The sequence below is a fragment of the Heteronotia binoei genome, chromosome 8, assembly GCF_032191835.1.
Source record: "Heteronotia binoei isolate CCM8104 ecotype False Entrance Well chromosome 8, APGP_CSIRO_Hbin_v1, whole genome shotgun sequence".
Classification (NCBI taxonomy): domain Eukaryota; kingdom Metazoa; phylum Chordata; class Lepidosauria; order Squamata; family Gekkonidae; genus Heteronotia; species Heteronotia binoei.
Genome location: NC_083230.1, coordinates 120,994,270 through 121,006,568, shown reverse-complemented (window position 1 = coordinate 121,006,568; position 12,299 = coordinate 120,994,270). Strand labels below are relative to the sequence as shown.

The window sequence follows — 12,299 nt, the reverse complement described above, 5'->3', positions numbered from 1 at the left end:
AGACAAGACCTTCACATGAGCATTTCTACTTGATCCTTTTAGCTGGAGGTGCCAGAGACAAGACCTTCACATGAGCATTTCTACTTGATCCTTTTAGCTGGAGGTGCCAGGGACAAGACCTTCACAGGACCATTTCTACTTGATCCTTTTAGCTGGAGGTGCCAGGGACAAGATCTTCACAGGACCATTTCTACTTGATCCTTTTAGCTGGAGGTGCCAGGGACAAGACCTTCACAGGACCATTTCTACTTGATCCTTTTAGCTGGAGGTGCCAGGGACAAGACCTTCACAGGACCATTTCTACTTGATCCTTTTAGCTGGAGGTGCCAGGGACAAGACCTTCACAGGACCATTTCTACTTGATCCTTTTAGCTGGAGGTGCCAGAGACAAGACCTTCACATGAGCATTTCTACTTGATCCTTTTAGCTGGAGGTGCCAGGGACAAGACCTTCACAGGACCATTTCTACCCATTTCTACTTGATCCTTTTAGCTGGAGGTGCCAGGGACAAGATCTTCACAGGACCATTTCTACTTGATCCTTTTAGCTGGAGGTGCCAGGGACAAGACCTTCACAGGACCATTTCTACTTGATTCTTTTAGTTGGAGGTGCCAGGGACAAGACTCACAGGACCATTTCTACTTGATCCTTTTAGCTGAGGTGCCAGGACAAGACCTTCACAGGACCATTTCTACTTGATCCTTTTAGTTGGAGGTGCCAGGGACAAGACCTTCACAGGACCATTTCTACTTGATCCTTTTAGCTGGAGGTGCCAGAGACAAGACCTTCACATGAGCATTTCTACTTGATCCTTTTAGCTGGAGGTGCCAGGGACAAGACCTTCACAGGACCATTTCTGCTTGATCCTTTTAGCTGGAGGTGCCAGGGACAAGACCTTCACAGGACCATTTCTACTTGATCCTTTTAGCTGGAGGTGCCAGGGACAAGATCTTCACAGGACCATTCTACTTGATCCTTTTAGCTGGAGGTGCCAGGCCAAGGCCTTCACAGGACCATTTCTACTTGATCCTTTTAGCTGGAGGTGCCAGGGCCAAGACCTTCAAAGGCCATTTCTTCTTGATGCTTTTAGTCAGAGGTACCAGGGACAAAACTTTGGGCATGCGAGACAGATGCTCTTCCACTGAGCGATGGCTCCCACCCCATGGCTCTGTCAAAGTAGAGTAGTAAGGATGAGTTGCAGCAGACAACTTTAACAGGAGCCAATTTTTTCGAAACTGTAATTGGCTCTTCTTCAGCTTTTACAAATGGTTAATTTATCCCTGCCAGGCTCCAAGGAGTGCCCTGTGCAGGCGCCGCCCACTTTCGCATTTCCCAGGTCTGTAACACACCCAGGGAATGTGAAACTGGCTGGGCAGCATCTGCACTCTATGGAGCCTCTTTCCATTGGGGAAGGCAGGCTCCAAAGAGTACACAAGCTGCGCTTGCAGAGAAGGGGCACCTGGTGATGCCCCCTAACTCCGATGGCACCCTGGACGGCTGCCTACCTGGTCCACTCCACGCACCGGCCACGCAGAGGGAACAGAGGCTACATGGAACAGCAAATCAAGCCTGTACTGGTCTGCTCTGCCCCTATAAACTGGATGCCATAGGGCGCTATGCCTATGGAGCCCAATCTGCACAATCGGTCCCTCTCGCCTCATGTGCCAATCCCGTGCCCGTTCCTTGTCTGAATTCAACATCCAGTGTCACGGTCAAGAGGTAAAACAATCCCTCCCAGAAGCAACCTCACATTTTGGTGCCGTAAATTCCTTTTTTTTTTTTTTAGATTATTTATAGCAGGGGTGGCCAAATTGTGGCTCAGGAGCCACGTGCTGCTCTTCCACACATATTGCGTGGCTCTCGAAGCTCCCGCTGCCCCGTCAGCTGGCTTGAAGGCATTTCTCTCTTTCAACCACATCACCAAAGCAAGCCAGCTGGCAGCTTGGAGAATGCATTTAAAGTTAAAGTGGTTTTCTTTCCACCTCTCCTTCCCATCTATTTGCATGCCTGCCTTCCCCCTCCCACCCTTGCAGCTCTCAAACATCTGATGTTCATGCCTTCTGGCTCTTAAACACCTGACGTTGATTCTATGTGGCTCTTACGTTAAGCAAGTTTGGCCAGCCCTGCTTTATAGCCTCGCCTTTCTAACTGAACTCAAGGCAGGGAATCTCGTGTTCATCTGAATCCCATCAAGGAAAGGTCTTGGTCTCTAGCCCATACTGTTGGACCTCCAGGGGAACAGGATGGCTACTGTGTGAGACAGCATGCTGAACTAGATAGACCTCCACGTTTAGAGGCAGTCAGCCTCTGAACACCAGTGCCAGAAGGCAACATTCAGGGAAAATCTCAGCCTCTATGTCCTCTTGTTGACCCTCCAAAGGAACTGGTTGGTCACTGTGTGAGACAGGAGGCTGGACTAGATGGATCATTGGTCTGATCCAGCAGGGCTCTTCTGATGTTCTTATGAAGGCCTCAACCTCTATGCCCTATTGTGGCCCTGCAGAGGAATTGGTTGGTCACTGTGTGAGACAGGATGCTGGACTAGATGGACCACTGGTCTGATCCAGACGGGCTCTTCTGGTGTACTTATGAAGGCCACGGCCTCTATGTGCTGTTGTTGGCCCTCCAGGGGGATTGGTTGACCACTGTGTGAGACAGGATACTGGACTAGGTAGACTAGTTGTCTGATCCAGCAGGGCTCTTCATATGTTCTGAGGATGCTGGGCTAGATGGACCTCCACTGGTCTGATCCAGCAGGGCTCTTCTGGTGTTCCTTTGAAGGCCTCCATCTCTCTGCCCTGTTGTTGGCCCTCCAGAGGGATTGGTTGACCTCTGTGTGAGATGGGATGCTGGACCTAGATGGACCTCCACATTCCAAGGCAGCCAGAATCCCAGAGCCAGGAACCAACACCCAGGGAAAATCTCGGCCTCTATGTCCCCTTGTTGGCCCTCCAAAGGTCGGCCACTGTGTGAGACAGGAGGCTGGGCTAAGAGGGATCACCGTTCTGATCCAACAGGGCTCTTCTGACGTTCACCTTCAGAGGTCAGGTGAGTGCTGACCAGAGACAGAGCTTTCTCAGCTGTGGTGCCTCATCTATGAAGTCCCTCTCCATGACCCCTCATCTGGCACCTGCCATGGACAGGTTTAGGCACCAAACAAACCAAAAAAGAACCACATTATCTTGCCTGACCTTTGAGTTGGGAGGTGGTGGGCTCTCCTTCCTTGGAGGTTTTTCAACAGAGGCTAGATGGCCACCTGACAGCAATGCAGATCCTGTGAATTTAGGGGGAGGTCTTTGTGAGTTTCCTGCATTGTGTGGGGCGGGGGGGGGGGGGGGGTTGGACTAGATCACCCTGGAGGTACCTTCCAATTCTATGATTCTTGATTATTAAAAGCCAAGGCATAAATAGCAGGGATGGAGGGTCTAAAACGATTCTAAGAGGTTCTAAAACAGAGGTGGCCAAACCGCAGCTCAGGAGCCACATGTGGCTCTTTCACACATATTGTGTGGCTCTCAAACTCCCCACCGCCCATCGGTTGGCTTGGAGAAGGAATTTGTCTCTTTAAATCACTTCTGCAACCCAAGCCAGACAGCATCTTGGAGAATGCATTTAAAGTTAAAAGTTGCTTTCTTTCCACCTCTCCCTCCCTCTGCTATCTGCCACCTACCTTCCTTCCTTCCTTCCTTCCTTCCTTCCTTCCTTCCTTCCTTCCTCCCCTTCCCGTCTTGCAGCTCTCAAACATCTGATGTTTATTCTATGTGGCTCTTACATTAAAGTTGCTTTTTTCCCACCTCCCCATCCCTCCCTATCTTCCTTCCTTCCTTCCTTCCTTCCTTCCTTCCTTCCTTCCTTCCTTCCTTCCTTCCTTCCTTCCTTCCTTCCTTCCTTCCTTCCTTCCTTCCTTCCCTTCCCTTCCCGTCTTGCGGCTCTCAAACTTCTGAGGTTCATGTCTTGCATCTCTCAAACATCTGGTGTTTATTCCATGCGGCTCTTACATTAAGCAAGCCACCCCTGTTCAAAAATGAGATGGATATCAATAAGCAGGCCATGTGCATTAAGTGCCACCAAACTGATGTGAGCATTTATTTATTTTTTATGCACAGCTGGTCACCTGCCCCCACCCTCCTCGCCAGGGTTTTTAAACGAAGTTGACCTCCCTTGAGGAAGGAGCTCAAGACAGGAAGCTCTTGCCAGTCTGTGACATTTCGAAGGCAGCGAGAGGCAGGGCCGCCCAAAGGCCACGACGCAACCCAAACCAAATGTCCTCGCCTGATTAAACCAATGTAATTCTCATCGAACGCAGCGATGGCTGCCCAGTTCCGGCCCTGCCCTGCTTCTGAACCAGAGATTCCAAGGAGGATTTTCCCTCCTCTGGCCGAGAGGTGACATGCGGGGTGACATAATGGAGGTTTACAAGATTATGCATGGGATGGAGAAGGTAAAGAAAGAAGTCCTTTTCTCCCTTTCTCACAATACAAGAACTCGTGGGCATTCAGTGAAATTGCTGAGCAGTCGGGTTAGAACGGATAAAAGGAAGTCCTTCTTCACCCAAAGTGTGATTAACATGTGGAATTCACTGCCACAGGAGGTGGTGGCAGCCGCAAGCATAGCAGCTTCAAGAGGAGGTTAGATAAAAATATGGAGCAGAGGGCCATCAGTGGCTATATATAATTATAATATATATATATATATATATATATATATATATATATATATATATATATATATATATATATATATATATATATATCGGGGGGGGCACTCTGTGACACAGAGTGTTGGACTGGATGGGCCATTGGCCTGATCCAACATGGCTTCTCTTATGTTCTTATAAGAGGGCCAAGAATTCCCACCAATTGGTGGGTTTGGCTCTTACAGCAGTGGAAGGGGGGCTTCTGCCGACAACGATTACCTTAGGCCAGTGATGCTCAGCTCAGTGGATTGGAGCCACACAGAGGCCTTAGATATGCCGCCGTGGCCCTGCTGAGCACCGGTCCCCCAATTGTGGCGCCTACCCCATGTTTCAGGAAAGCACGGAAGAACAGTAGAAGACACAAAAAGGATTTATTAGAGTTTTTTTACTCGCCGCTCACCCAAAGGGTCTCATGCGATGACTTACAACATTAAAACCAATAAGGTAGAAAAAACAAACATGAAAACAAACAGCAAATAGAAAACATAAACACTAAAATACTAAACTGATAAAACAGGCAGCTATCGGGAAGGTAGGTAAATCCCCTTTGCAAGCACCAGCCATTTCTGACTCTGGGGTGACGTTGCTTTCCTGACGTTTTCACGGCAGACTTTTTACGGGGTGGTTTGCCCTTGCCTTCCCCAGTAATCTACACTTTCCCCCCAGCAAGCTGGGTACTCATTTCACTGACCTTGGAAGGATGGAAGGCTGAGTCAACCTGGAGCCAGTTACCTGAACCCAGCTTCTGCCGGGATTGAACTCAGGTCGCGAGCAGAGAGTTTGGACTGCAGTACTGCAGCTTTACCACACTGTGCAATGGGGCTCAGGCAGCTATCACCGTTTCACTAATAAAAAGAGCCCCAAACAGCCCAATCCTTCCCTAGCTCAGTTCGGGTAAATCTGCGCAACACAGTACACAATACTGTGCACAGTAGACTTCATCTGGGGAGACGGGGAAATCAATTCTCTTATCACAGCAGGATCATACACACCAATGATATTTAAGCTACTCGATAAAGACAAACTATCCTGTTTCATGAAGATTACAAGATTAAGTGGCTAGGGGGAAACGGTCCAAGACTTGCGACTTGAGAACAGGAAACTCCAGCAACAGCACCATGAGACATACTAATCTTTTGCTGACCTCAACTGACAATCCTTTTGTTTTGTTCTCTTCCTCTCCCCACACCCCACACACACATAAGGGGCTGTGTCCACAAACAGATTCAGGTGAGTAGCCATGTTGTTCTGAAGCAGCAGAACCAAGTTTGAGTGGCACCTCTAAGACTGACCAAGTTTTATTCTGACAAGAAGAAGAAAGAAGGAGAAGAAAAGAAGAAGAGGAGGAGAAGCAGGAGAAACAGGAGAAGGAGGAAGAGGAGGAAAAGAAGGAGGAGGAGGAGAAGCAGAAGGAGGAGAAGGAGAAGGAGGAGAAGGAGAAAGAGAAGGAGGAGAAGGAGGAGGAGGAAGAGAAGGAGAAGAAGGAGAGAAGTTGGAGGAGGAGAAGAAGGAGGAGAAGCAGAAGAAGGAGAAGGAGGAGGAGGAGAAAGAGAAGGAGGAGGAGGAGGAAGAGGAGGAGGAGAAGGAGACGAAGAAGAAGAAGAAAGAAGTTGGAGGTGGCGGCAGCGACAATAATGATGATATTGGATTTATATTCCGCCCTCCACTCTGAATTTCAGAGTCTTAAAGCAGTCACAATCTCCTTTACCTCCCCCCCCCCCACAAGAGACATCCTGTGAGGTGGGTGGGGCTGAGAGAGCTCTCCCAGAAGCTGCCCTTTCAAGGACAACTCCTACAAGAGCTATGGCTGACCCAAGGTCACATCAGCAGATGCAAGTGGATGAGTAGGTAATCAAACCCGGCTCTTCCAGATAAGAGTCCACCCACTTAACCACTACACCTAACTAGCACCAATAAGCTTTCACGTGCATGCACAAAAAAATGCCTCGTGCCCAAAATAAAACTTTGTTGATCTTGAAGGTGCCACCGGATTCAAATTCTGTTCTGTGTCCATGCACGGCGGTCCTCCGGCCAATTTCTAAAATGAAATTCTACCTCGACTGGAAGCCGTAACTTTGACCTCAAAGCAATAGGCGTAAACCCCAGATGTGGCCACGGTTACTCAAGATGTGAGGCCGAAACCACCCGCGGAACTGAACTCAAATCCAGCGGCACCGAATGCCAACGAAACTTCCCAAGGCAGTGGTAAAAAGTTTTCAACTAGGATCTGAGAAACCCGGATTCAAATTCCCACTCAGCCACATGCTCTTAACCTTTTTTCAAAAAGTTTTATTAGTTTCAGAAAAAAAGATAGAGATAGGGGATTGGGAAATAGAAAACACAATACATTCCGATATTATTTTGCACAAGAATACTTTCAAAGATCATAATTCTACAATAACTTTTTAATATAAATTGTCCTCTACTAATTTTTGTCTCAAGTACACCAAATCCATTTCACATTTTATACTATACTCCTTTTGTTAAAATTATCCAGTAATTTTGACAGTTCCAATAGGGACAGGTTTTGTAAAATAGAATACAGGCCAAAAAAAAGGAATAATAAGTCCACATCAGAGAATCTTAAGAGTCTTGGTTATCTAACCAGGCATAGAATTTAATCCAATATTTTCTTGTTTCTTCTTTAGATTTCCCAGCACATGCTCTTAACCTAACCAACTTCAGGAGGCTGCTGTGAAGCTAAAATGGAGGAGAGAAGAAAAGTGTGAGCTGCTCTGGGTCCCACTAAGGAGAAAGACATGGTAGAAATAAAGTCCGTGTGCTTGTTTTTTAATACAAAGCTTGCTTTGTGTGAGCTCTGATTCATGGAAGCTTATACCTTGAAAATTCTGGTAATCTTTAAGAAGACGACAACATTGCATTTCTATCCCGCCCTCCACCCCGAATATCAGAGTCTCAGAGCGGCTCACAATCTCCTTTATCTTCCTCCCCCACAACAGACACCCTGTGAGGTGGGTGGGGCTGAGAGTACTCTCACAGCAGCTGCCCTTTCAAGGACAACCTCTGCCAGAGCTATGGCTGACCCAAGACCATTCCAGCAGCTGCAAGTGGAGGAGTGGGGAATCGAACCCGGTTCTCCCAGATAAGAGTCCACACATTTAACCATAACACCAAACTTGCTACTGGGCCCAAATTTTGTTCTACTACTACGGACCAACAACAGCTGCATCCCTGAAGCAACTTTCAAGCACTGAGAGCTGCCACAGGAAGAAGAAGACAACCACAAATTAGGGTGTCGAACATGCAGCAAGTAGTCCGAATCAGACTCCCGAAGGACTCCTAACAGGCCCCCAAGCAACTGGCTGTCATCTGCTTCCTTCTCCCTCTCTCTTGCTTCCTTCTGCATCAAAGCTTGCTTTGCAAGGCTTGCTCAATTCCACAGAAACTACAGAGCAAAACCTCTATTGTCTCCATTGGCTGAGGCTAATCTCTTGGAGAGGAAGGGGGGGGAAGCAGAGCTTGCTATGCCAGGCTCCCTCAATCACACAGCAGAGCTACTGAGCCAATTCTCTCTTCCTTCTATTGGCTGAGGTTCCTCCCCCTCCCAGTCCCCTGGGGAAGGAGCAAAAGAGCCAGAGTTTCCTTTGCCCAACTCCCCGGATCCCATGAGAGAAATACGAAGAAAGCACCTTTAAGATCAACGAGTGCTAATGCTTTAAGCATGTTTTATTTTAAGGATTTTTTAAAAAAAAATCTTTGTGTTCGTCTGTGTCCGTAATAAAGTTTATATCTCTGCTACCTATTCTTAAATAGCTACGCACGTGGCCCAGCCCAACATAGCCCGGCCCACAAGGTCTCATTTATGTAAGACCTGGCCGTCATAACAAATGAGTTTGACACGCCTGCCATAGATTTATACCCCACCTTTCTCTCTGAATCAGAGTCTCAGAGCGGCTCACCATCTCCTTTCCCTTCCTCCGCCACAACAGACACCCTGTGAGGTAGGTGGGGCTGAGAGAGCTCTCACAGCAGCTGCCTTTACAAGGACAACTCTGCCAGAGCTATGGCTGACCGAAGGCCATGCCGGCAGCAGCAAGTGGAGGAGTGGGGAATTAAGACCGGTTTTCCCAGGTAAGAGTCCGCGCACTTAACCACTACACCAAACTGGATCTCACTGCGAGACTAGATTGTATGCTAAATCCCAACAATGCCAATGCCCCAGCTGCAGGGATCAGCAGTGTGGAGTCAGGCGGCACCATCAAACGCAACGAGAAAGGGATGCATAAGAGCATGAGAAGCCATATTGGATCAGGCCGATGGCCCATCCAGTCCAACACACTGTGTCACATAAGAACAAAAGAGAAGCCATGTTGGATCAGGCCAATGACCCATCGAGTCCAACACTCTGTGTCACATAAGAACATCAGAAAAGCCATCTTGGATCAGGCCGATGGCCCATCCAGTCCAACACTCTGTGTCACATAAGAACAAAAGAGAAACCATGTTGGATCAGGCCAATGGCCCATCGAGTCCAACACTCTGTGTCACATAAGAACATCAGAAAAGCCATCTTGGATCAGGCCGATGGCCCATCCAGTCCAACCCTCTGTGTCACATAAGAACAAAAGAGAAGCCATGTTGGATCAGGCCAGTGGCTCATCCAGTCCAAAACTCTGTGTCACGTAAGAACATAAGAGAAGCCATGTTGGATCAGGCCAGTGGCTCATCCAGTCCAAAACTCTGTGTCCCGTAAGAACATAAGAGAAGTCATGTTGGATCAGGCCAGTGGCTCATCCAGTCCAACACTCTGTGTCACATAAGAAGAAAAGAGAAGCCATGTTGGATCAGGCCAGTGGCTCATCCAGTCCAACACTCTGTGACACATAAGAACATAAGAGAAGCCATGTTGCATCAGGCCAGTGGCTCATCCAGTTCAACACTCTATGTCACATAAGAACACAAGAGAAGTCATGTTGGATCAGGCCGATGGCCCATCCAGTCCAACGCTCTGTGTCACATAAGAACATAAGAGAAGTCATGTTGGATCAGGCCAATGGCCCATCCAGTCCAACGCTGTGTGTCACATAAGAACATAAGAGAAGTCATGTTGGATCAGACCAATGGCCCACCCAGTCCAACACTCTGTGTCACATAAGAACATAAGAGAAGTCATGTTGGATCAGGCCAATGGCCCATCCAGTCCAACGCTGTGTGTCACATAAGAACATAAGAGAACTCATGTTGGATCAGGCCAATGGCCCACCCAGTGCAACACTCTGTGTCACATAAGAACATAAGAGAAGCCATGTTGGATCAGGCCAGTGGCCCATCCAGTCCAACACTCTGTATCACATAAGAACATAAGAGAAGCCATGTTGGATCTGGCCGATGGCCCATCCAGTCCAACACTCTGTGTCACATAAGAACATAAGAGAAGTCATGTTGGATCAGGCCAATGGCCCACCCAGTGCAACACTCTGTGTCACATAAGAACAGAAGAGAAGCCATGTTGGATCAGGCCAGTGGCCCATCCAGTCCAACACTCTGTATCACATAAGAACATAAGAGAAGCCATGTTGGATCTGGCCGATGGCCCATCCAGTCCAACACTCTGTGTCACGCAGTGGCTAAAAACCCCAAGTCCCATCAAGAGGTCCACCAGTGGGGCCAGAAGCCCTGCCACTGTGCCCCCCACCCAAGCACAAGAATACAGAGCATCACTGCCCCATAAGCTGCGAGAAACGAGAGCCGCAAGGTGTTCCCAGCTCTGTCGACTGACGAGTACCTGCCAGCTATGACCCACAAGCCGGAGGAAACCAGCACGGACCCTGGAAAGCCCGTGGAATTTGCTCCAGCCGTACTGCGCCACACCGCAGATTCTTTCACCCCTTCCTCGAGAGGGGGCCGGCGCATTACCCGCTTGCGAAGTCTCAACGTTTCAGATTTTTTATTCCCTCGGCCCCCTCGCTGGCTGGCATAGCAGGCTGACGCAGCTGACGAAAAAGAACAAGCTCATTGACTAGCGGAAACACAGACAGCAAGAGAAACGGTAACACCAAACGCTGGGGGGGGGGGGGGAATATATATATATTTACCTATCTTAATAAAGCGGCAGGGGAACATCTGCTCGTCAATTTTATGCTTCAAGGTGAAGGTTTCCTTGTTATAATCGTTCTTTAAGCCGCTGTGAGGGGGAGGGAGAAAAAAAAACCAAGATATTACATCTTATCAAGGGCTTCAGAGCTGAAAAGTGCAGATGGATTTCAGTTTGCTTCCCGTTTAGGCATGCATGCAGGACATGTGCCCTTCCAGAGAGCTTGTTTTTAGAAGGGAACAAGAAGCAAGGAGACACCAAGTCCTCCCCCAGTGGCTAGAATCATAGAATAACAGAGTTGGAAGGGATCCCCCAGGGTCATCTAGTCCAACCCCCCCTGCACAATGCAAGAAACTCACAAACACCTCCCTCTAAATTCACAGCATCCGCACTGCTATCAGGTGGTCATCAACCTCTGTTTAGGAACCTCCAAGGAAGGAGAGCCCACCACCTCCCCAGGAAGAAGAATATGACGATATTAGATTTATTTCCACCCTGTACACTGAATCTCAGGAGTCTCAGAGCAGTCACAATCACCTTTACCTTCCCCCACCCCACACACACGCAGACAACGAGCCCCTTGTGAGGTGGGTGGGGCTGAGAGGCCTCTCAGAGCAGCTGCCCTTTCAAGGACAACCTCTACCAGAGCTATGGCTGACCTAAGGCCATTCCAGCAGGTGCAGGTGGAGGAGTGGGGAATCAAACCCCGTTCTCCCAGAGAAGAGAGCTATGGCTGACCCAAGGCCATTCCAGCAGGTGCAGGTGGAGGAGTGGGGAATCAAACCCCCGTTCTCCCAGAGAAGAGAGCTATGGCTGACCCAAGGCCATTCCAGCAGGTGCAGGTGGAAGAGTGCGGAATCAAACCCAATTCTCCCAGAGAAGAGTCTGCACACTTAACCACTACACCAAACTGGCTCTCAAAGCATTGCTAGCTCAGCAGCTGCTCTTTCAAGGACACCTCCTATGAGAGCTATGGCTGACCCAAGGCCATTCCAGCAGCTGCGAGTGGAGGAGCAGGGAATCAAACCCGGTTCTCCCCAGATAAGACTCCGCGCACTTAACCACTACACCAAACTGGCTCTCTACGCTCTGTTCCACTGTTCCACTGAGGAATCACTCTAACGGTCAGGAAGTTCTTCCTCATGTTGAGCTGGAAACTCTTTTGATTTAATTTCAACTCATTGGTTCTGGTCCTACCTTCTGGGGCCACAGAAAACAATTCTGCCCCATCCTCTAGATGACAGCCCTTCAAGTACTTGAAGATGGTGATCGTATCACCTTCTCAGCCGCCTCCTCTCCAGGCTAAACATGCTTACCAAAATGTTTCACAATCCATCGTTAACCTGTTTTTAAATCTGATTCACAAAAGCTAGAACAGGCCACCAATACTTCTGCTGGTACTTGAGAAGTGTTTTCAGAAAGCTGGCAATTGCCAGATGAGGCTCCCACCCCCTAGAGCTTCTGATTGGTCACTGAAGATCCCACTGGCTGGGCATATTAAAATAATGTCGATTCAGCGGCAGCTGCTACTGAATTCTCTCTCTCTTC

The 12,299-nt window shown here is 48.6% G+C and overlaps 1 protein-coding gene across 1 annotated transcript in view; it reads right to left on the bottom strand.

The window, feature by feature from the left end:
* Positions 1-12,299, bottom strand: part of MKLN1 (muskelin 1) — a 266,746-nt gene that overhangs the window by 176,512 nt on the left and 77,935 nt on the right. Inside the window, exon 5 of the mRNA XM_060244456.1 lies at positions 10,753-10,841. Coding sequence (XP_060100439.1) covers positions 10,753-10,841 — 89 coding nt within the window. The remainder of the gene's footprint in view (positions 1-10,752; positions 10,842-12,299) is intronic.